This window comes from Littorina saxatilis, linkage group LG17 (assembly GCF_037325665.1).
Source record: "Littorina saxatilis isolate snail1 linkage group LG17, US_GU_Lsax_2.0, whole genome shotgun sequence".
In the NCBI taxonomy this organism is placed as follows: Eukaryota; Metazoa; Mollusca; class Gastropoda; order Littorinimorpha; family Littorinidae; genus Littorina; species Littorina saxatilis.
The window spans coordinates 26928219-26953912 of NC_090261.1; the positions used below are offsets into that span (position 1 = coordinate 26928219).

General features: G+C 42.2%; 1 protein-coding gene across 4 annotated transcripts in view; it reads left to right on the plus strand.

The window, feature by feature from the left end:
* Nucleotides 1-3277: 3277 nt before the first annotated feature.
* Nucleotides 3278-25694, plus strand: part of LOC138952349 (tripartite motif-containing protein 3-like) — a 35196-nt gene continuing 12779 nt past the window's right edge. Inside the window, exons 1-4 of one of the 4 annotated variants that reach the window (XM_070323997.1) lie at nt 3278-3472; nt 15283-15803; nt 17732-17970; nt 25424-25597. In XM_070323997.1, the coding sequence (XP_070180098.1) occupies nt 15329-15803; nt 17732-17970; nt 25424-25597 (888 nt within the window). In that variant the 5' untranslated portion in view covers nt 3278-3472; nt 15283-15328. Of the gene's footprint in view, nt 3473-11339; nt 11964-13143; nt 13246-13703; nt 13725-15282; nt 15804-17731; nt 17971-25423; nt 25598-25694 lie in introns of those variants that run through there. The other 3 variants (XM_070323995.1, XM_070323998.1, XM_070323999.1) reach the window with 3 other exon arrangements.

Here is a 25694-nt window from a genome sequence, read left to right on the forward strand (position 1 = left end):
TGCAGGGGTGTTGCTAGACATTTTCATGTTGGAACATTTGGCCAAAACTGTCAGAAAGCTTTAAGACATCTTAGAAAATGTTCGGCTATTATTTTGGCTCATCCAAAGTCACCGCAACATTGAAGCACAAGACTCAAGAGGGGAACACCAATACATACAATCATTGTCTTAGGACTGAACACAGATTACAGGGTCGGAGCAGTTAAGCCCGAGACAGGGGGGGGGGGGGGGGGGGGGGGGTTACAACCTGGGGTCCAGGGTCCCGTTGGGGAGTCTGGGGGGCAAAGCCCCCCTGAAGTTGAAGAACTTTAGCTATTATATAAACAATTTGTGGCTTATCCTTGATTTTAAACATGATCAACTGATGTCAGCAGCCATTCATTATTTCTTGTAACGTTAGTATTAAATAATGGCAATTTATCTTCACTGGCTGACATCTGCTCCCGACATTTAAATAAAAAGAAAACACACCAGTAACCAGGTTATATCTGCTCCCGACATCATATAGTATGGCTAGAAGGAAGACATGTCGCATACTGTGACAATTAAACAATTAACTCTTCCCCCGGCTTTACAGATAGATAAAAGAGAAGAAAAAAATCACAACTGAACAGAATTGTGTGGGTTTTTTTTGGGGGGGGGGGGCAGCCGGGGGGGGGGGGGTCCCGGAACCCCTGTATTATCCCCCCCCTCCTCATCCGCCCCTGGATCATATGTTGCACACTGCAACTGAAACAATCAGCTTTGCTGATTTAACTACAACAGACACCAGTTCTCTGAAACTTTTTCAAACCTTTAACTTTAATTTCTTGAAAGTAAAACTCTTCCAATCTTGTGCAAATCTTGACAAGCCTTGGGAAACATGACTGGTCAAACACCAATAAAAGACCGTGTAGGGTGAGCCATTTTGCTTGGAAACCACGATTTGGAGGACGCTTTTCATTCTCTGGCTCAGCAGATTTCGATTCGCGGTGACTTTCGTCTGCTATGTCGTCTGCTTCGATCGACTCGACAACACTACTACCACTCACACTGACACTGTCCACATTCGCGGTGTTCCTGTCATTTTGTCCGGAATCACTTACTTTGGCGAAGGGTAGCAAACCTTGGCCAATTTTTTCTTTTTCTTTTTTGGTTGCGACATGATGTTTACAGAGACATAATACAGCTCTTTCCGTAGATATAGGCAGACAGAGAGTGGGACAGAGAGAGTCAGATAGAAGAGAGAGAGAGAGAGAGAGAGAGAGAGAGAGAGAGAGAGAGAGAGAGAGAGAGAGAGAGAGAGAGAGAGAGAGAGAGAGAGAGAGAGAGAGAGAGAGATCAAATCAAATCAAATCAAATCAAATTTTATTTTTCGAGGGTTGTGGCATAAGCAATACAACGAGCTTTTTTTCAACCAGCCCTCGCCCAGAGAGAGAGAGAGACAGAGAGAGAGAGAGACAGAGAGAGAGAGAGAGAGAGAGAGAGAGAGAGAGAGAGAGAGAGACATACAGAGAGACATAATGTTTTTGTAGATAAGGCAGACAGAGAGTGGGACAGAGAGAGTCTGATAGAAGAGACACAGACACACAGAGAGAGAGACACTCACAGAGACATAATACAGCTCTTTCCGTAGATATTGGCAGACAGAGAGTGGGACAGGGAGAGGCACATAGAAGACAGAGAGAGACACACACACAAGAGACATACTACAGCTCTTTGGGTAGAAATGGGAAGACAGAGAGTGTGACAGACAGAGGCACATAGAAGACTGAGACGCAGAGTAAGAGAAAGAGACACTCAGAGAGACTGAGAGAGAGAGAGAGAGAGAGAGAGAGAGAGAGAGAGAGAGAGAGAGAGAGAGAGAGAGAGAGAGAGAGAGACTCACAGAGACGTCACGGTAATACAGCTCTTTCCGTTGAAACAAGCAGGTGGGGATATTTCAATGACTTCAATAAGAGAGAGACAGATACAGAGACAAACAGACAGAGAGACACTCACACAGACGTAATACAGGCAGGTGGGGATATTTAAATACGGATCCCCCAATTTTTAGTATGTACCCCCCATACATCAACTCCCCTTACTTTCTCTCTCTTTTCCCCCATAAAGAACCCTTCTGAGTGGAATGGTCTAGTTTGTCAGTCATGTTCTCCTGATATACCCCCAACTCTCTCTTTGCGCTATGTACAGAAAGTACTGAGTTGGGGGTATATCGGGAGTACAAGCATACTAGTATAGAGAGTCCAGGGGAGAGTAGCACTGCATTCAAGTTCAGTCTACTTGAAGTGGTTCTCTCCCCTGAATATCAAACCAGAATCGGTTTCGTTCCGTTTGAGAATAATTTCCGGTGGGGGTATATAGGAATATTGCCGATAACACAATTACCTCTCCAGTACTGTGCGAGCCTGGGCTTGATTTTGTACAACGGCGTTGAACTCTACTCGTAACCCGTCTAAAACGTTTGCCGCTACCGCCATCTTGTGCGGTTCAAAGCGAGGCGATGAAGACGCTTAGTGTTTTTCATGGGGATTCTCAGTCCGAGTTTTTAAGTCGCTTAACCACGTGACTCCTGCATTTTCGACGCTTGTCAGAAATGATTCTTACACGAGTGTAATAAATAATTCACACACGTGTAAGAAATGATTCTTACACGTGAAATAAATGATTCATACACGTGTAAGAAATAATTCATACACGTGTAAGAAATGATTAATACACGTGTAGGAAATAATTCATACACGTGTAAGCCGGAAATGATTAATACACGTGTAAGAAATAATTCATACACGTGTAAGAAATAATTAATACACGTGTAAGAAATGATTAATACACGTGTAGAAAATAATTCATACACGTGTAAGAAATGATTAATACACGTGTAATAAATAATTCATACACGTGTAAGAAATAATTAATACACGTGCATAAAATAAAACAATTTATTACAAGTGTATTAAATAATGTATACACGTGTAAGAAATAAATACACGTGTATTATTAATTATATACATAAGTGTATGAATTATGATTTATTACACGTGTATAATAATATAATAATATAATTTGAAAGCCGCTTGGCTCATAACCACTGAATACACGTGTAATAAATAATTCAGTTATACACTGTAAGAAATACTGAAATACACGTGTATAAATTATTTAGTGTATGTTATGAGCCAAACGGCTTTCCATAGGCTGACACAGGCATTGGAGGCCTTAAACCCGAAAGAGACATTTTTCGTCCAAACGGAAAGCCATACATGATATCACTAATACTGAATTAGGCTCATAGCCTCATACCCAGTGGTGTTGCAGTACTTGTGATATGTGTAACAACGATCGTCTGGTTCAGTCACGGTGACACGGACCTCAGTTGAGGCAAACACAAGTTACAACCGTTACACACTGAGGGGACTGACATACCAAGAACGACTTCAAGTTCAAACTGAAGAAAGGCCGCCGACAGAGGCCAAAAGCCTGTCTTGTCACGGTAAGTCTGTCTACTGATGTCAGTATATCCCACAGGCCAGTACTGGACCCTAGCTCAGTTTACAAATACTGCTCGATGTGACTCAGTCATCAGTCACAGGCACACGGCTCGGTTTTGATATACTGTATGTGGTAAGTCATGTGCCTGTGTTTTTATTACAACTGACATGCCCATCATTGATATACATACTTATCTCTGGCAATCGCAATCCAGTTTCACTACCCTTTTAACCCCACCCCCACTTACTGACTTCTCCCCTTTTCAGTAAGACCTTGATTTTTCAGATATTTTGTTCATAAACTCTAGACTCTTCTTGAAGACCTGATTTTTTTCAGAGGTCTTAAAAAAGGGGGTGGGGGGTCCCACTGTATACGCCGGTACGTCCTCAAGCAGTAGGAGTCCCTAAACTCGATGCTTGGCTGAAGCGTCAAGTATGATCACAGTCAGTGCTGACAAGGCTGTGGAATGTGAACAGCTCTTTATCGAGTCAGTCGCTCCGCGGAATTTTCATCGAGTTACATGTTGTTGTGGATCGACGGGAACACGGCGATGTGTTATCACTGTCTGATTATAAAATGCTTTCACATTTAGATTTCAGTGTGTGTGTCAGTGTGATGATTGAGATTACAGGTGTGTGTGTGTGTGTGTGTGTGTGTGTGTGTGTGTGTGTGTGTGTGTGTGTGTATGTGATGATTGAGAAAACAGGTGTGTGTGTGTGTGTGTGTGTGTGTGTGTGTGTGTGTGTGTGTGTGTGTGTGTGTGTGATGATTGAGAAAACAGGTGTGTGTGTGTGTGTGTGATGATTGAGAAAACAGGTGTGTGTGTGTGTGTGATGATTGAGAAAACAGGTGTGTGTGTGTGTGTGTGTGTATGTGTGTGTGTGTATGATGATTGAGAAAACAGGTGTGTGTGTGTGTGTGTGTGTGTGTGATGATTGAGAAAACAGGTGTGTGTGTGTGTGTGTGTGTATGTGTCTGTACAAAGGCGACCTTGTGCACTCTTTTGTTCGTATAGACCGACATTGTGCACTCCTTTTCCTTATGCACTCCTACACTGTGCACTCCAGGTCATATATAATATAGTATTCTTCCTTTCTACAAAAAACTAGAATAAAAGCTTTGCATTGCACAAATGCATCCCGGGCTATCTTTTTGTATCGAATTTAAAACTTGTGCATCGAAGATCGCCGATATATTTTATTATAAAAAAAAAGGAGTGCACAACGCCGCTTTTATACAGAAAACGTGTCTGTCAACGTTTTCTCAATCTTGTGGGTTTTTACACCCCCGGTATAGGGGTGTGTATAGGATTCGGTCGATGTGTTTGTTTGTTTGTTTGTTTGTGTGTTTGTGTGTTTGTGTTCGCATATAGATCTCAAGAATGAACGGACCGATCGTCACCAAACTTGGTCAACAGGTTCTATACATTCCTGAGACGGTCCTTACAAAAATTGGGACCAGTCAAACACACGGTTAGGGAGTTATTGGTGGATTAAGATTCTACAAGGACTTATAGAGGGACATATTAATGGTCAAAGGGAAATAACCTTCTCAGTTGGTGGCAGTGAGAATGGTAAGGACGGGGGTGTTTTTCCTACCTCGGAGGAATTTCTTGTTTTTTTTAACTTTAAAGCTTTGAAATATATTTGCTTGACCTCAATACAAGATGAATATACGAAATATTGTTAATAGCTGCATTTTCGTGCCCTTTTTAATGCAGGAGTGCAGAAGGTCATTTTATACAAATACAAGAAGTGCATAATCAAACAAGAATACAAACTATACATTGCACAAAGGCATTACGGGCTATCTGTTGGTATCGATTTTTAAACTTTTACATCTAAATTCGCCGAACTATTTGATTGTTAATAAGGAGTGCACAATGCCATTTTTATACAGACAACCAAAATGTCGTGGCGGTCAAATATGTTTTTAAACCTTGTGTTTTTGTAGTTGTTGAGCTTTGAAATGTATTTACTTGACCTCAAGACAAGATTAAGTAAGGAATATTGTAAATAGCTGATTTTTTCTAGCACTTTTGAGTGTAGGCGTGCAGAAGGTCGTGTTATACGAATACAAGGAGTGCATAATGTAGAGCTTTACGAACAGCACTGTGCACTCCTGGCCAATATAGTATATTTGTATTCCTTTCTACAAAAAACACACGAATAAAAGCTGTACATTGCACAAATGTATGACGGGATATCTGTTGCTATCGATTTTTAAACTTTTGCATCTAAATTCGCGCAGATATTTAATGGTCAAAAAGGAGTGCGCGATGCCGCTTTTATTTAGATGACAACAACAATGTGTCTATCAAATATTTTCTTTTCAACCTTGCATTTTTGTAATTTTGAAACTTGTTAATGTGTTTGCTTAACATCAAGACAAGGTGAAATAAGAAATATTGTAAATAGCTGCAATCTTTACATGCGCTTTTTTAACGTAGGAGTGCAGAAGGTCGTATTATACGAAAACAAGGAGTGCAGAATGTTGAGCTGTACGAACAGGAGTGCCTATGCAAAGTAGTGCAGAATATCGACCTATTTTTAACAGGCAACAGAACGGCGTGTGGTACGAATACAAAATGAATGTAAAATAAAGGTTAATATGACTGTTACACAAAGCTACTTTCCCTACGTTAAAATCTCTTCTATCGCCCCCATACTAGTGCTATGCAACTCTAAACTAAATATAATAATGTTTCACGGCCGAAAGAACTTCTTAAGAGATTTAAACATTCAAAACTATTACAATTTTTCTTCATAATGACTGTAAAGGGAGAGAACTCCGCACAAAGACCACTACAAAGATTAAGTCTCCACGAACAAGAGCTTCATACGATCGGGACTGCTCTTTTTAGCCACCTTTGAGATGTCTTCCTGGGGTGTATAGCACTTCTTTGGGATAACTACGGTAAAGGTAGCTCTAATTTAGGTTAGCTGAGCAATATGCATCAGCCATTCCGTTCAAATCGGCCGTAAACCAGGCCAGGCGGGGTCAGCTCGTTACTCCCCCGTATCGTTACTCCCCCGGCTCGCTACTCCCCCGGCTTGTTATTCCCCCGTACACAGAAAATGACTGGATAACCCTGTGATAGTAAGTTTGCGTTAATTGTTTTGCCTAAACACTTGAACATCTAAGACTCTAAAACACAAACAAGTCATTAGGTTTCCTTGTTAATACATTATCCTTGTTCCGTATGGGCTGTTAAGGAGTTTGACCTTTTGAGATTTAGCAAACAGTCAAGTACTGAATTTTAACGTTCTTTCTAAAATCACATTCCCACGCACGTATCATCGTCAAGTAAGCCTGAACACCGTCAGGGGCGGATCAGTTGCTTTGTAAGGGGGGGGGGGGGGTGCACTTTGAATCGAAAGTGAATGTGATGGGCGCGAAGCGCCCGAATTTGCTAGGGGGGTCCGGGGGCATGCCCCCCCGGAAAATTGTTTGGCCCAAAGAAGCAAAATGGTGCCATCTAGTGCCATTTGAACTTAGAAATGGTCATAGAATCAGCTTTCTAAAATTTTTTTTTGTTGTTGTTGCTGGAGGGGGGGTGCACCTGCACCCTGTGCACCCCCCCTCGTCCGCCCCTGACACGTTTCATTTAAAACACTCGAATTGTGACAGTGAAGCTTTAAAAAAGGCAATTACATGAAACCGAATATGCCGTTTTTCCTCATGCTTTGACAGAACAACACACCACAAGTATCAACATTCATGTTGACGGTAAAAACACCAATGCAAGTGCAGGTGACAAAAACAGGATTTTCCTTGTAGAAACAAAAGCTTCATTCACATGAAGACGGCTGCCAGTGACTATTCAGACTACACCCCGATGAGGAAACATCGTTTGAAGTGAAGTTATTCTTGAATTTTACCCTTTAATAATTGCAACAGCACACACTATTGTACGGGTTTTTTACCCGGTAGAATATATCGGTATCCTATTAATCTACCAGGTGTCGCTGCACCGGATCGGCTCTCTTTACACTACAGGTAGAAATTGGGGCAATGGGAGACTGAGATACCCCATAGATTTCTTAACGAGTATAAAGCTCCCCAATTGGCTAATACATAACTTGGTATAAAACGCCCCAAAGTGCCCCAAAACTGACTTATAACTCGATAGAATCTTCCGGTATTCTTATAAAGACAATAAAAAACAAAACTAATCACATGTTTGTAAATCAACAAAAAGAGTTTTTACTTTTCTATCAAGGAGGGTCAATTGTGTATAGCATAGGACACACAAAAATATACTGGATTGCAAGAAAATTTCGACGCATTGCAAAATAAAGTTGTAATTAAGTTGTTGTCAAAACAAGTGAGGTTTGATATCTGTTCAATGAGAGTTTCTGAGAAAAAACGCCGTTTGCATGCCTATTCGGATGGCGTGGCAGTGATGTTGTTACAAATTCACACCTATAGGACAAATATCCTGAGCTCTTCAGCATCAATAGGACATTTGACCGCTTTCAGAAATTTCAATAGGACATCGTAATTTTGTGAAAAACACTGTCCATGGAATGGCTCCAAAATCATGTGCACACACACACATGCTTCAACACACACACATATACATAGTATTTTCACCGAAAATTTTTGCATACATTGTTTTATTCATTTAGTTTCAAATAGGACACACACAACAAGTCGCGCAAGGCGAAATTACTACATTTAGTCAAGCTGTGGAACTCACAGAATGAAACTGAACGCACTGCATTTTTTTCACAATGACCGTAGTCCGCCGCTTGTGCATAACGGAGTGAAACTGAAGAGCCTGTTCAGCGCGGTAGTATAGTGGTTTCGCTGTGCTGCATAGCACGCTTTTCTGTACCTCTCTTCGTTTTAACTTTGTGAGCGTGTTTTTAATCCAAACATATCATATCTATATGTTTTTGGAATCAGGAACCGACAAGGAATAAGATGAAAGTGTTTTTAACTCGATTTCGGAAATTTAATTTTGATCATAATTTTTATATTTTTAATTTTCAGAGCTTGTTTTTAATCCAAATATAACATATTTATATGTTTTTGGAATCAGGAAATGATGTAGAATAAGATGAACGTAAATTTGGATCGTTTTATCTAAAACAAATTTTATTACAATGTTCAGATTTTTAATGACCAAAGTCATTAATTAATTTTTAAGCCACCAAGCTGAAATGCATTACCGAAGTCTGGCCTTCGTCGAAGATTGCTTTACAAAAATGTCAATCAATTTGATTGAAAAATGAGGGTGTGACAGTGCCGCCTCAACTTTTACAAAAAGCCGGATATGACGTCATCAAAAGTATTTATCGAAAAAAAGAAAAAAATGTCCGGGGATATCATTCCCAGGAACTCTCATGTCAAATTTCATAAAGATCGGTCCAGTAGTTTGGTCTGAATCGCTCTACACACACACACGCACAGACACGCACAGACACAGACACAGACACACACACACACACACACACACACACACACACACACACACACACACACACACATACACCACGACCCTCGTCTCGATTCCCCCTCTATGTTAAAACATTTAGTCAAAACTTGACTAAATGTAAAAACAGAATAAAAAGAATGAAAAGTAATTTATTTGAAATCAAATAAACATATAATATAAAACAAGTCGCGTAAGGCGAAATAACAACATTTAGTCAAGCTGTCGAACTCACAGAATGAAACTGAACGCACTGCTTTTTTCACCAAGACCACATACTCGTAGTTTCGTCAGTCCACCGCTCGTGGCAAAGGCGATGAAATCGACAAGCCATGCAGAATAGTGCGGTAGTGGTCGCGCTGAGCAGGATAACACGCTTTTTTGTATGTCTATTCTTTTTAGCTTACTGAGTTTGTTTTTAATCCAAACATATCATATCTATATGATTTTGGAATCAGGGACCGACAAGGAATAAGATAAAATTGTTTTTAAATCGATTTCGGAAAATTAATTTTAATCATAATTTTCATATTTTAAATTTTCAGAGCTTGTTTGTAATGTATTTGTTTTTGGAATCAGAAAATGACGAAAAATAAGATGAAATTATTTTTGGATCGTTTAATAAAAAAATAATTTTAATTACAAGTTTCCGATATTTAATGACCAAACTTATTTATTAGTTTTTAAGCCACCAAGCTGAAATGCAATACCAAAGTCCGGCCTTTGTCGAAGATTGCTTGGCCAAAATTTCAATCAATTTGATTGAAAAATAAGGGTGTGACAGTGCAGCCTCAACTTTTACAAAAAGCCGGATATGACGTCATCAAAGGGAGCTCTCAGGTAGCAGTATTGCAAAATTTAACCATTGCACAACAGGGACCGGTAGAGAGAGAGAGAGAGAGAGAGAGAGAGAGAGAGAGAGAGAGAGAGAGAGAGAGAGAGAGAGAGAGAGAGAGAGAGAAACAGACAGACAGAGAGAGACAGAGACAGAGAGAGAGAGAGAGAACGAGACAGACAGAGACAGAGAGAGAGACCAATTTTCACAAAGTCAGATACACAGCTTTTAATCTTTTTTTTCGCAAGAAGGAAGAAAAGTATACTACATATAGCCAAATAATATAATATAATACAGCTGGAGGGCATATGCAAAAAGAGAAATAGAGAGAGAGAGAGAGGGAGAGACAGAGAGAGATAAAGAGACACAGAGACAGAGACAGAGAGGTCGAGAGAAAGACAGAGAGAGAGAGACAGAAAGAGAAACAGAGAGACACAGAGAGAGACAGAGACAGAGAGAGACGAAGGGAGAGACAGAGAGAGAGAGAGACGGAGAGAGATAGACAGACAGACACAGAGTGAGACAGAGAGAGAGACAGAGAAAGAGAGAGAGACAGACAGAGAGAGATAGAGAGAGACAGAGAGACAGAGAAAAAAATGCACAAAGTCAAAAACACAGCTTTTAATCTTTTTTTTCGCAACAAGGAAGAAAAGTATACTACATAGTGGCGGGGATATAGCTCAGTTGGTAGCGCGCTGGATTTGTATTCAGTTGGCCGCTGTCAGCGTGAGTTCGATCCCAGGTTCGGCGGAAATTTATTTCAGAGTCAACTTTGTGTGCAGACTCTCTTCGGTGTCCGAACTCCCCCCCGTGTACACTACATTGGGTGTGCACGTTAAAGATCCCACGATTGACAAAAGGATCTTTCCTGGCAAAATTGCTTAGGCACAGTTAATAATTGTCTACCTATACCCGTGTGACTTGGAATAATAGGCCGTGAAAGGTAAATATGCGCCGAAATGGCTGCAATTACTGGCCGTATAAAATTTCATCTCACACGGCATCACTGCAGAGCGCCTAGAACTGTACCCACGGAATATGCGCGATATAAGCCTCATTGATTGATTGATTGACATATAGCCAAAGAATATAATATAATACAGCGGGAGTGCATATTCAAAAAGAGTGCGCATTGTCACTTTGTACCTGTAGACATGACACACTAGTAGTGCATAAAGACGGTTGTATACAGACTGTCATGAGGAGTGCACAGTGTATTATGTACAGACTGCATCGACACACAGGAGTGCACAACGTAACTTGTATTCGTATATGTGTGTGTGTGTGTGTGTGTGATGATTGAGAAAACAGGTGTGTGTGTGTGTGTGTGATGATTGAGAAAACAGGTGTGTGTGTGTGTGTGTGTGTGTGTGTGTGTATGTGTTTTCATGTGACAGTAATAATAGGTTACAGAACAGTAGTAACTTGTAAGGTTGTGTGGCCACTCTTGGAAAGTGTCAATAATGGTACGACTGAGGTTTGGATTTAGCAGCGTCAGTTAAATAAAATAAAATAAAAACCAACAGCACCGCCAAAACCACCACCACCACCTCGTCCTCCTCCTCCTCCTCTACCAACAACAACAACACACCTAAAACAGCCAAGATCTAAGTAAAAGTACTGAACGTTACACTTTACCCACATTAAAAAGTTTTAAGGAATGTGCCTGTGGGTGTGTCAAGTCAGCCAAACACCGCAAATTAGGCACCTCCGTCTGACTGCGAATCAATACCAAGACGCTCACAGTGTCCCGCATTTTGCAATGTCAATCTTCTTCTTCTTCTTCTTGGCGTTCGCAGAGGTTACACGATCAGTCCAGCACTGGTGTGCCTGAATGTCAATGAGTCTAGTCATATTACCCACGTCTATAATTACCCGCGGGGATTTTCCTTTCTGTCACAGAAACCGTGACATAGCTTGAACACCGCCAGTGTATCCGCGAGAACAAATGTTTATAAGTGCATCGACAGTTTACGAAAGCTCATAAGTGCAAGGAGGTCCCGGAAGAGTGTTCATTCATTGCTGTATCACTCCACACCAGACGAAAACTTGACTCAGCTCACTCCACACCAGACGAAAACTTGACTCAGCTCACTCCACACCAGACGAAAACTTGACTCAGCTCACTCCACACCAGACGAAAACTTGAGTACCTCGGTTGACACCAACGTGCAACTGAGTTTCTCTGGGTTTCAACATCTTCAGTTCAGCAATAAGGTTAGTAAGCTCTCAACGGTACAGCAGCATTATTACCAGCCAGCCTTTCAGCTGACATTCTCAAGCAAGGGTTGTTATCGGTTTCTTTTAACATCGAGCAGTCAAGCTGATGAGCAGCACGACATACAATGATACATGCAATACAATCATTGTGTACAGGGGTCCTAGGTTGCTGGCCAGTCACTGTATCCCTTTTTCAGAAGCCCCTCCGACCGTGGCAGACGACTGATTCAGGAAGTGCTGCGACTTGCAAAGCTCTGTACGTGTTATCAGTCTTTCAGTTGACATTCACGAGCCGGTGTCACGATTTCATCTTTCGCCTGTGTACATATTTCCCCCTCGACATATACTCGACTCAAGACTGAAATGTTGTTTCCTGGTAAAATTAAGAAGTGAAATTATTTAAGGACAAAAAGCATGTCAGTTTCTTGCATGTGAAGAAAATTGGTGGTAAAATTTAATAGATTTCACCCCCAAAATCGAATTCTTTGAAAACGTGTTACGTCCCTTGAGTAAGAAGGAAAACATTTTAGGATGAATCAAATTTCTAAGTTAAATAAAACAAATTGGTTGGACAAATTTGGCCCCATGAATGTAAGGTACACAAGGTCGCTCATCAGTACTATCGAAGGGTGTTTTTTTGTTCAGTGTAGCCGTTAATACTAGATCAACGAGGCCGAGAAGCGAAATATCAACACGGCGAAAGATGAAAACGTCACACCGGTACACCGGCGAAGGTTGTTCGGATTTATAAGAATGTCAGTAAGAAAGCTTCCTCCAGCGTAAAAATGCAGCGACTTCAGTTGTAAGCTTACCAGGGCCGGACCAAATGAGTTGTAAGGGGGGGGGGGGGGGGGGGGTTCCTCCTTTTTTGGGGGGGCAAATCAGCGAAGTGGCAAAGCCACAAGCGGGGGGTCCGGGGGCATGCTCCCCCGGAAAAAGTTTGAAAAACGGTTAAAATCTGTGCAATCTGGTGCATTCTGGGCCTTGTTTTGAGGGTTAAGGCCTGTCAGTGTGAGTTGGTGGGGGGGGGGGGGGGGGTACCTTTTTCTCATCGGATTTCACATTGAATAAAATGTGTTAGAGAGACACACAAAATTTATTTAAAAAATAAAAAATAAAAAATAAAAAACTCAAAGCAAGGTACATGCTTTTTCCAGGGGTGGGGTTCCGGAACCCCTGGAACCCCCCCCTGGGTCCGGCCCTGCTTACCGTTGTGTTACCAGACAGTCACACGTGAAGATTGTTTGGGTTTCAGCACCGCCCTTTACACAACGACACGGTAAGAAGAATTCAAGTTCAACGACTTTGAAAGCTCAGTGTTACTTGACAATCATTCCGATGACATTCACAAGTTAAGAAAACTTGCAAATGCAACGACATGGAAGGCGTAATGTTACTAGACAGTATTTCAGTTGACATTCATGCGAGACGGTTGTTTTGATTCCATAGTTTGATAATGGAGAGTTTTCCTTAGGCGAATACTTCAAAACTTTAATCAGGAGCACAGTGGCTGTGTGTAAAACCCAGAGGTTACCCAGTAAAGCTTAAACGGCGGCACATACCTATTCACGAACGGTCTTTCATGTGCGCAGTTTTAGAAATAACCGTTGCCGAGGTTGTGTCCTTGTACAAACACGAGCATAAACAGGGATAGACACAAACTGAACCACTGTGCCGAATAGCCTACTTGAACTTTGAATCAGTAGAAGCGACGTGCACAGAGGCGCCTACACCTTTAACTGGGTCTCCTTTTTGTCAGTAAGTTTATGCGTCATGTCATGCAGCTTTTGCACAGTACAAGTGCAAAACGTTTGTGCATTTTACTGAGCGTCTGCGTTTCATTGTCATGTAGCCTATTTTGCGTTATTTTCACGTGAAGGCAAGCGTATGACGAACACTTAAGGCCTGTGGGAATGCAGAAGAACTTGAGAAGAAGAAGAAGAAGAAGACTTAAAGAAATGCAGTTACCGATACACATTAGAAAGCATGTGTGCGCATGTACGATAATATATATATATATGGAACAACGTGGAAACACGTAGAACGCATCAGTTTACTAATTACTCTGTTTGGTACTCTTTTTCTCCAAGTTTAGCAAACCAATTGCACTGCTGCCTACAGAACTGTGTGCTCTGGCTTGTGAACAGTTATACAGTAAAGATTCGATAGTATTATAAGCATGTGCTTAAGTACGGATCCTAAATGTGAAAAATTTTACATATGCTACGATATCAAAAGTTGTTTTTAAACCAACAGTATAATAAATCACAGTTTAAGTGTTTATAAACATGTTAATTGTTTGGTTTACTTGTCCCGGGCCACTGTGTGGTTCCACAAGTGAAGATATAGACATTTGCTAAAGTGGTTACGCTTGTCTGTGTTTGTGTCTGGTAAACAATGAACTGGACTTCTGTTCTTCACACATTCCAAGATTGTATGCTATGCAATACAATACAATACAATAAAATACAGTACACAACAATACAATACAAGACAAGACGAGACAATTCAATACAATTCAGTACAATACAATGCAATGCAATGCGATGCAATGCAATACAATCATATACAATCATATACAATACAAAACAAGACAAGACAAGACAATTCAAGACAATGCAATACAATTCAGTACAACACAATACAATACAATACAATGCAATGCAATGCATTACAAATAACATTCCTCTTAGGATTGTTTCCGCGAATCGAACCCATGAGTGACTTATTTCAGTTACGCCATAATTTGTGCTTTGTAGAATATAAGCAGTACGGTACTTGACTGAGTGTAAATAAAACATGTCATGAGTGTAGCCATTTGTGAAATATGTGCAGGCTTACTCCAGTTTATCAGTGTATTGACCTCGATAAGGGGGTGCATGGCGTGAAAATTGTGAAAGATTGTCAAATCCGGATCGCTGGTATTCATCAATGCATCCGGCTTTATAAAATGTTGCACACTAATGTAAATAATTAGGACGAGCTTGTATGTAATGGTTCAGCAAAATATGTTCATACGCTTACTTTATATCACCTTCCCAATTAATTAGTGTGAAACAAAGTTAATAGTTTTTGCATCAGCTAATTTTCGATAGCGTTGCTGCCATTAGTCGTAATCGTGTTAAATTGTATAAAGTAACTTGAGGGAATTATACAAAATGAGCTAACAGGTACAAAGGAAGAGGGGAGGGGAGCCCGAGACAGAAGAGGAGGGGGGGGGGGGGAGACTGTGACAAACAGAGGGGGGATGTGAGAGTAGAGGGGGGGGGGGACGAAACATCACCAATACCAACCATCTTCTTTCCAAACTTAACAGAAATTCACCAGAAAGCAAGAAATAAACCGAAGCTGACTAATCCAAGATGGCGTCGCACCACCACCACACCACCCAGAGGCTTCAGAACGAGTTCCTGTCGTGCCCGCGCTGTGCCAAGCCCTTCAAGGACCCCAAAGCCCTGCCGTGTATGCACAACCTCTGCAAGGCCTGTCTGCAGCTGCACATTGACGAGGAGATGGGAGGGAGCCGCCGTTCCTCCTTCACCTGCCCCGTGTGCAAGACAAAAATCTTCGCCCCAGATCCTGGCAAGCCTACCGGTATCTGGGCAAACCAGTTCCCCTCCAACTTTGTGATCAAGGGGATGATTGACGCCATCGCAGTGGGCTCCCCTGAACTTGCCTCCCCTCCTGGGGTACCACGGGGTAGGCACCCGTTGTCCAAGAGCGCCAGTGTTGATCGCGATGGACGGCCGGGGGCGCCAGCGTCGTCGTCGTCGTCATCGTCATCGTCGTCGAAGAATCGGGGAAGGGTGTCAGGAATGGGACACAGTGTTGATTCAGGTTGGTACTTAATTGTTTGCTGGCTGACAATGGTGCTTTAGTTCGTTGTTGCCGATGCCTATATATGGTGCTTTTGTTCGTTGTTGCCGATGCCTATATGGTGCTTTTGTTTGTTGTTGCCGATGCCTATATATGGTGCTTTTGTTCGCTGTTGCCGATGCCTATATATGGTGCTTTTGTTCGTTGTTGCCGATGCCTATATATGGTGCTTTTGTTCGTTGTTGATGGTGCTTCCGTTGGTTGCTAATGCCTGATGGTGCTTTTGTTCGTTGTTGATGGTGCTTCCGTCGTTTCATGCTAATGCTTGATAGTACTTTTGTTCGTTGTTTGTTCGTTGTTGATGGTGCTTCCGTTGGGCGATGATAACACTGTTCTTGGTTGGTGATGACGCATCTGTTGGCTAGTGATGCAGATGGTGTTTTTGTTCCTTGATTATACTTGGTGCTTCTGTTGGTTGATTATGGTGCTTCTGTTGGTTGATTATGGTGCTTCTGTTGGTTGATTATGGTGCTTTTGTTTGTTGATTATGGTGCTTTTGTTGGTTGATTATGGTGCTTCTGTTGGTTGATTATGGTGCTTCTGTTGGTTGATTATGGTGCTTCTGTTGGTTGATTATGGTGCTTTTGTTGGTTGATTATGGTGCTTCTGTTGGTTGATTATGGTGCTTCTGTTGGTTGATTATGGTGCTTCTGTTGGTTGATTATGGTGCTTTTGTTGGTTGATTATGGTGCTTCTGTTGGTTGATTATGGTGCTTCTTTTGGTTGATTATGGTGCTTCTGTTGGTTGATTATCATGGTGCTTTTGTTGGTTGATTATGGTGCTTCTGTTGGTTGATTATGGTGCTTCTGTTGGTTGATTATGGTGCTTTTGTTGGTTGATTGTGGTGCTTCTGTTGGTTGATTATGGTGCTTCTGTTGGTTGATTATGGTGCTTCTGTTGGTTGATTATGGTGCTTCTGTTGGTTGATTATGGTGCTTCTGTTGGTTGATTATGGTGCCTCTGTTGGTTGATTATGGTGCTTCTGTTGGTTGATTATGGTGCTTCTGTTGGTTGATTATGGTGCTTTTGTTGTTTGAATGTGGTGCTTCTGTTGGTTAATTATGGTGCTTCTGTTGGTTGATTGTGGTGCTTCTGTTGGTTGATTGTGGTGCTTCTGTTGGTTGATTGTGGTGCTTCTGTTGGTTGATTATGGTGCTTCTGTTGGTTGATTATGATGCTTCTGTTGGTTGATTATTGTGCTTTTGTTGGTTGATTATGATGCTTCTGTTGGTTGATTATGGTGCTTCTGTTGGTTGATTATGGTGCTTTTGTTGGTTGATTATGGTGCTTCTGTTGGTTGATTATGGTGCTTCTGTTGGTTGATTATGATGCTTCTGTTGGTTGATTATGGTGCTTTTGTTGGTTGATTATGGTGCTTTTGTTGGTTGATTGTGGTGCTTTTGTTGGTTGATTATGGTGCTTTTGTTGGTTGATTATGGTGCTTTTGTTGGTTGATTATGATGCTTCTGTTGGTTGATTATGGTGCTTCTGTTGGTTGATGACAGTGCTTTTGCTGGTTAAAATAAACCATTATTTGTCTAAATCTAGGCCGAGAAATATGTTTCGTAATTAAGTTACAATGAATAACCCAAATTTCTTCTCATCGACAAGGGGCTGTCACATTTTTAACTTCTATTTTCTTAACGGCCTAGCTTTGGCTCGCCTCTCCCGGCATGTCATTTGAAACTCTTCCACAATAAACCGTGAAGTCACCTTATATGGGGGGACGGGGGAGACGGGGGGCAGCTGCGCTGATGTTCTTGCTGCCATATTCGTGCCGTCTGACTTGAATAGTGTGAAAGTTGAGAGTTTTAACGTGTATTTTTGGCAAATGACGGAAAGTACCTCCCTGTATTATAAACCTAGCTATTAATTATTACATCAACAGCTGGATCTGTAGATCTGGAATCCAACCCGGAAGTGAGCGAAGTCTGGCGAAAGGTGCATGAGCTGCGGTCCAGCGTACAGGCCGAGGAGTCTGGCATAGTAGCCAGCCTGACCAGCCTGAACCAACAGCGAGATGACCAGGAGCGAGCCATGACGGACGCGGTGTCCAAGCTGCAGGACATCATCAACATGCGGAAAGCGGAGCTACTGGACAACTTGTCGTCATGCTTCAGTGACGAGGTATGGTCATCTGGCCTCTTCTTATTCTTCTTTTTCTTCTTATTCTTCTTGTTCTTCTTCTTCTGCTTCTTCTTTTTCTTGTTCTTGTTCTTTTTCTTGTTCTTGTTCTTTTTCGTTTTCTTGTTCTTGTTCTTCTTCTTGTTCTTGTTCTTCTTCTTGTTTTTCTTGTTCTTCTTCTCTTTCTTTAGCTTCTTCTTCGTTTGCCTCTTCTTCTACTTTTTCTAGTTCTAGTACTTCTTCTGATTCTTCTTCTTCTGCGTTCATGGGCTGCAACTCCCATGTACACTCGTGTATTGCACGAGCGGGATTTCACGTTTATGACCGCCTCCTTCCCCCCCCCCCCCCCCCCCGCCTTTTAGGCAGCCATACTCCGTTTTTGGTGGCTGCATGCTTGGTGTTTCGTGTTTCTATAACCCACCGAACTCTGACATGGATTACAGGATCTTGGATTACTTGGTTTGTGCCTGCATGTACACACAAAGGGGGATAAGGCATTATAGCATATCTGCACAAAAATTGACCAGGGTGATCGGAACAGTCTCCTTTCTTAACCCACCAGTTGGGATTCGAACCCCGAACATTCCAAACGGAATGTCGAAACATTAACCAGGCTGGGTCGTTGTGTATCTGCGCTATAGTTGGTAAGGCTGTTTCTCAAAGGGCTGTAGGGTCTTTGGGGCACTGGGCCAGGGTTGGTCAGGGGTAAGGGTATAAGGAAGGGGGGTAGTGGAAGACACTTTTCAACTGTCTTCCGCCGTTTCTCATCAAGACAACCCCACTTAGGCAAAGCCGTTGGGCCGTTGTTGGGGGAGGGGGGGGGGTGGAGGATTGGAGGGGAGAGGGGCAGTGCCACCCTTGGGTGTCAAGGATTTTATATGGTCTGTTATTAGCTTTTTTTCTGGACTGAAATATTTTGCGATTTTAGTTAAAATATATCTTCCTTGTCGTGTTAACCACCCAGTAAATCATCATAAATCTGTTCCTTTTTTTTTTTTTTTTTTTTTACGTGGGACTAGATCATCCTCCCACACCGAAATCCTAGCTTTCTGTGCAGCGTAAAGACGTTTCCCTGCCTAAAAAATATTTCTAGTCAGCAATCATGATCTTACAGAGGTGCGATTTCTGTTAAATACCTTCAATGTCGTGTAAATCCCCTTCTAAATCATACTAAATATGTCCACTTGTTTCTGTGTGACTAGACCACCCTTCCACTTCAAAAACACATCGAAATAAATTCCTAGCTTTCTATGCAGAGTAAAGATTTTTTCCTGGCCTAAAAGTATTCTAGTCATCAATCAATAGTTTTCTTTATTTTGTGATTTTAGTTAAATGTACCTTCCTTGTCGTGAAAACCACCTTCTAAATCATCATGTGTGTGTGTGCGCGCGTGCGTGAGTGCCTGCGTGCGTGTATATGTGTGTGTGTGTGTGTGTGTGTATGTGTGTGAGTGTGTGGGTTTATGTGTGTATGTGTGTGTGTGTGTGTGTGTGTGTGTGTGTGTGTGTTAGAGCATGTGTGGATGTGTGCGTGTGTATGTCCGTCCGTCTGTTTGTCTGTCTGTTAGTAACTATGCATGTGTTTCCGTGTGCAGGAGTGCGTGTTTGTGTATGTCAGGTTGTTTGTCTCCAAGTCCGCCTCTTTGTAGGTCTATTTGTGCTCGAGTGTGCTTTTTTCTATGTGTGTGTGTGTGTGTGTGAGTGCCGTGTGTGTGTGTGTATGTGTGTGTTTTCAGTGTGTGTGTGTGTGTGTGTGTGTGTGTGTGTGTGTGTGTGTGTGTGTGTGTGTGTGTGTGTGTGAGGTAGAGGCAATTTATTTGATAACCGTCGGTCTCTCTGTGTCTGTCTTTGTCTATGTGTCTGTGTGTCTGTCTGTGTTTGTGTCTCTGCGTGCGAATGTATTTGTGATCATCTATGCATGACTATATATATATATACTGAAGTAATGCCCCTCACAACTAGTATTTAATTTGTGTATGAATACATTCATAAATGCACGTGGTGCACGCTGCTTGGATTGTCCCGCAAGGGGGACAGAGACGGCATATCAACAACCAAAGAAACAAACACAAACACACAAAACAAGCAAGACACAAACAAAACATGTCATCGACGACACACAGTCAAGTTTAATATGATCAAAGAAAGATGAAGCGTGTTGCATGTCCATCACGTCGCCACGCTTTGTCCTAGTAGCCGGTGGTCAGTGTAGATCACAAGAGGATGCTGTCCCAAAATTCGAAGTTCTTCTTCACATCATCCACAGCTTACTCATTACCTCCTGGGTATACTGTAGACACCCCCCCTCCCCCCCATTAAGTCCCTTTTATTTAAGACTCCCCCTCTCCTTTCAGACCCTGCTGTCTCAGATTTTCTGTCCACAATATCTGTAAATATACCTACACTCTAGACTCTTTTCAGCTTATTTCATCAGCAACCTAACACTATACCATTTCTGCTTGAAAGTTACTTTGAAAGTTACTTTGACGTAAACCTAATGTAAAAGCTGGACGTAAGTACCGAAACCGTTACCTCTCTCGCACTGAAAGGCGTAAATACAAATTATTGACAACAATCGATGTCAGTGACAGACCTATTATTAGTGGAATCCAAAATTAGACTAATCTAATTGCAACTACTAGTCAAACCAGTCAAACAGCAAACTCTCGTCGTGTGAACTGCTAATCGAACCAGTCAGGTAGCTCACTGCTTTATTAGTGCCCTCGGCTTTCAGCTACCTGCTATGTAACCAACAACTGCACGGTTGTGAATTCACTGTTGTAGCAACCGTGGGCTTTTTTACCAACACAGAGCACATATAGTGACTGATCGAAGCTGACCTGAAGGGTTTCTGATCCGTCTCGAGTCGTGTGGTCTTTGTTGAAATGCTTATAGTTGATAGAGCAACGACAGAAACTAGCCTAGACAAGTACATGGTTTCTGCTCCGTCTAAGATAGTGTATGTACACCCCTTGTTGAAATATTGATACTTGACTAGTAAAGTAAGGGCTGACGTTAGTGGCTTGCTATGCACAGAGAGAAATCACTCAATAAGACAACGAGCAAGAGACGCATAGACCGGTCACACTTCTGAATATCACCAAAGACCTTGCCTCACGAAGTATTTGCTTACATAGATTGTAGTTCACACAGAAAGCACTAGTTCTCATTGACAGTTATCACCAAGGTTACAATTCAAGATTTCATTGATACACTTCTCTGTGGGTACCTTCTTACCTGAGGTTAATTTCAACTCAGACACTGACCTAAGCCAAACACTTCTTCAAACTCTGTGAAACCTGGCAACATTTAAAGCATGACAGAAACGACTTTAACCAGAACACTTCTGTTAATTCTGAAAACATTGGCAACAGTAAAAACCTCTCGGGAACGCAGCAAATGTGTTCTCTCACAGATCACTTTCTCGCGAACTGCGCGGCAATAAAACAAGTACTACACGAATACGGCTGTCATAAATTATCTTGACTCTCTCGGCAGTTTTTCCTATCTGATAAAGACAATCGCAGGACTTTCCCATTTCGACACAGACAACCGAAACAAGAAATCGAACACAAAGATTCCTGCTCTAAAGCCAACTATCTGATCAAACAATGTCAAAGTCACTTCGACACACCAACACCTGAACCCGGCGGAACAAAATGCCAACCCAAACCTTCCTTCTCTAAGGTTGACTATCATATAAAGCAATGCCGAAGTCCCATTGATTGATAGAAACAGGTGAATCCGGAACACAATTTCAATCCAAACATATTTTCTCAATAAGCTTGACCATCCTATAAAGCAATGTCATTTTGATATATATGTCACTTAGGCACAGAAAAAGCTGAATCCGGACCACGATTCGAACACAAACAATCCTTCTATAAACCCAAGCCTATGTCACTATACAACACAAACTTTTCTCCTATCAACCCCATATCAGTTAATACGGTTCTCGGCGAGTATTGATGATTTTCCCGAGGACCAACACAGAGGACGGAACAGCCTCGAGTATTCTTTGCATCAGGAGTGTGTGTTTTTCTTCGCAAGCATGGATCATTGGTCAGTCAGAGTAATAGTTATATTTATTTCAAATACAACAGATATTCATAAAATTGATGGCCTAAACTCGAAATAGTTTATACAAGTAGGCCTACATTGCAAAATAAAAACGCATCTCGGTAAACGTTGAATAAAAGTATGGACGGGAACCGCTGAGGTTAGTTATATCTGGAACGTAATTTCGTTCGAAGAATAGATTTCAAACAAATCAGACTTTGTTTCAGTGATTGAATAGTTCTGCTTGCTGGTAACTCAAAAATTCAAATTCTCAAGCCATAAATAATGAAGATTACAAAAGGATCATCGAAGACATTGAGCTGTGCTGCACTTACATTTATAAACAAACAATATATCGCTTATGCGTTTCTAAAAATAAACCGTACTTTGTCGATTAGACAAAAACCACTCATATCTTTCTCAGAAAATAACAGAACCAGGAATTACTACTTCGACTGACTGACTGACCGAGATCGATGCTCCACGAATAAAAATAAAAATAAAAAATAAACCACACACACACACTCCTTACCTCGAGGTCCGGACCGTACCCGGTGTGGTCCCCGGGGTGCGACACGCCCACCCCCAAGCACCCGGTGAAGGGTGGCGGCAGGGTCGCTGCGGGCGTGCCACTCCCCCGAGAACCGGGAGCAGAGCAGAGGGGGGACTAGGGGTCGCCTATCTTTCCCTGTAGGCTGGCACCCCTAACCTCCGTCCCGCCAGGTTGGTTTGGTTCCCAAGGCACGAACACCCCAGGAGGTAACGAAGTAAGCTTTGATCAAAGTTGAAAGAATTTCGGACGATGGGACAGCACCCACTTCCAATCCACGGCCACGTACAGACGCATGGCGGCGGACGGAATGTTGTGGGGGGCGCCGATGTCGTTTGAACGAGGTTCTCTCGTCTGCGCTGTCCTGGCTCGACTCCGAAGTTTGCTGAGCGGCGCTGTTGGTTTTATACTGTGCGGGATCCGCCTAGTTCTTGTGTGTGTGTGTGTGTGTGTGTGTGTGAGTGTGCTATGGTGACGACATCGACCAAAAACTTAAGCATAGGTGCTTGCATTCAGTTGCATTGATAAGGAGAGATTCAATCAAAAAACTAAAACGGTGAATTATTGTAACGTTTAATGATAGACAAAACAACACACTCACAAAAACGTATTTATTCAAGTTTTTTTTTGTTTTTTTTTTTTTTGGGGGGGGGGGGGGGGGGGTTGAGACCTTAATGCATGACTTTCTGATTTATAGTCAGATAAGTCCCCTTTATTGTAATACTGTGGCTTGCCAACACAAACCAAAGACATGAACAAAAACAGTTGGAAAATGCAATCAAATCAAAAAGCATCTCCCAAACCGTCTGTCATAATTATAATTGCCATGTAAATTGTTATGAAGTGAATAGATAACAGATGTGATATGATATACATACAACCTTTTCTCCAAAAATAAGCGAAACATACTTTTTTAATTATCTGTGTTTATTCACTCCAGAAAGTGAGAAAAGTGAGCATGGACGTTTGCATTTGCTTGTGCGCGTTGTTTCAAACGTCAGTGGGATTTTTTTCTTGCGCCTGTCAATTCGTACTCTTTATTTAAGAGCGGGCTAACCACATCTATATATATATATTGTTGTATCAGCTCTCATGTCACTTGATCCAGTTAGACTTTTTAATCTCGCTGTTGTGTTGTTCTAAACTATGTCGCCATGATTTGCCTGTTTGTGTTATTTTCTGTGTACGTGTGCATGATTATCCGTTTACCTGCCTGAATTTTCAGTCATACAGACAGACAACCAGACACTGAGATACCTAGACAAAGAGAAGGAGACACAGACACAGGCGCGGCACACAGTGGCAGACAGACTTAAAGACTCAAACAGACAGACAAACACACAAAAAGACAGAAAAAGACAGACAGAAGGCAGACAGACAGACGGACACACAAACACACACACTCTCTCTCACTCACACACACATACATGCACACGTACACACACACACACACACACACACACACACACACACACACACACGTTGATTTTGTTTGTTTGTCTGCTTAACGCCCAGCCGACCACCGGAAGGGCCATATCAGGGCGATGCTGCTTTGACATTTAACGTGCGCCACACACAAGACAGAAGTCGCAGCACAGACTTTATGCCTCACCCAGTCACATTTTTCTGACACCGGACCAACCAGTCCTAGCACTAACCCCATAATGCCAGACGCCAGGCGGAGCAGCCACTAGATTGCCAATTTTAAAGTCTTAGGTATGACCCGGCCGGGGTTCGAACCCACGACCTCCAGATCACGGGGCGGACGCCTTACCACTAGGCCAACCGTGCCGGTACAAACACGTTGATGTGACGTCACGTGGTGGTGGTGGCTGCCGCGCGGTTAGTAGTGTGTGTGTGTGTGTCTCTGTGTGTATCTGTCTGTGTGTATCTGTGTGTGTGTGTATGTGTGTGTGTGTGTGTGTGTGTGTGTGTGTGTGTGTACGTGTACGTGCGATCATTAACGAGAAAGCGCACTTTACTTCGTGAGACCAAAACGAGCATTTTGTTGAAACGCCACCCATCCCATTATTGAAGCTCCTGAATCTTGGCAAGGGTTGTCCTGTCACGTGACATGTCGTAATCCTATCAAGCATGTTGGATGGTTAAACCCTGTCACGTGGCCGGTTAACCCGCTCTATATTTATTACGGCCATTGCCCATATTGCTACAGGCGCACGCAAAAAGATTTCTGAAGTGGAACAAATGTGATGTTCGCGATTTATTGTTTACATCATTCGGTCAATCAATCAATCAATCAATCAATCATTCAGTCAGCGAAGTCAAATGAACAGTCAATCAATCAGTCACTCAGACAATCAATCGATCAACCTATAAGTCTGTTAATCAATCAGCTCCTCAAGGGTGTTCTTTAATCAAGATTTGATCTCTGTATGGCCTCAATAGGTTCAGAAATTATCTCAACCTGTTCAGATCTTGACTTGTAATCTTATTAACATGTATTCTCTTTGTGACGTCACTGGGTGGTAAAAATACGTCAGCATGTCCAGAGCTACAAGTGTAATATTATTAAATTGTAACGTCTTTGTAAAGCCTGTCCTTAAACTGGGCAAGGTCAACTATATACGTGTAGTATATTTCGTGAAGCTGGCCGCGGGGAGCATTAGCACTAAGTTTTGGGTAAAAAAAAGATTTCGCGAAGTCTTCGCGCAGTCGACTTCGGCCTCAATTACGGACCGACTTAAAGCCGGCTAATCTAAGCCTGCTTGGGCGACGTCGACTCGGCTCTGAACTTTCGGTGAAAATTTAGTCTTCGGGATCAATTAAGGAAGGTCTTAACCCAGAGCTGCAAAGTGATTAAAATGTAACCTCTCTGTGACGTCATCAGGTGGAGAAATTACGTCAGCGCGTCCAGAGCTGCAAGGACAACCTGCAGTCGCTGAAGTCGTGCGAAGACCTGCTGCGTTCAGTGGCCACACTGCCCGCGTCCAGTGACTCTGCGTCGGACCTGCTGGAGTCCGTCACGCTGCAACTGGAAGAGGTCCAGTACAGACCTAGACCGGTAAGAACTGGGGTACACCGCATTTTTCCTGGATACGAATCCCACTGATGTTTTTTAATGAGGATGAATTTCGCCAGAGTTAAATCGCGATACAATT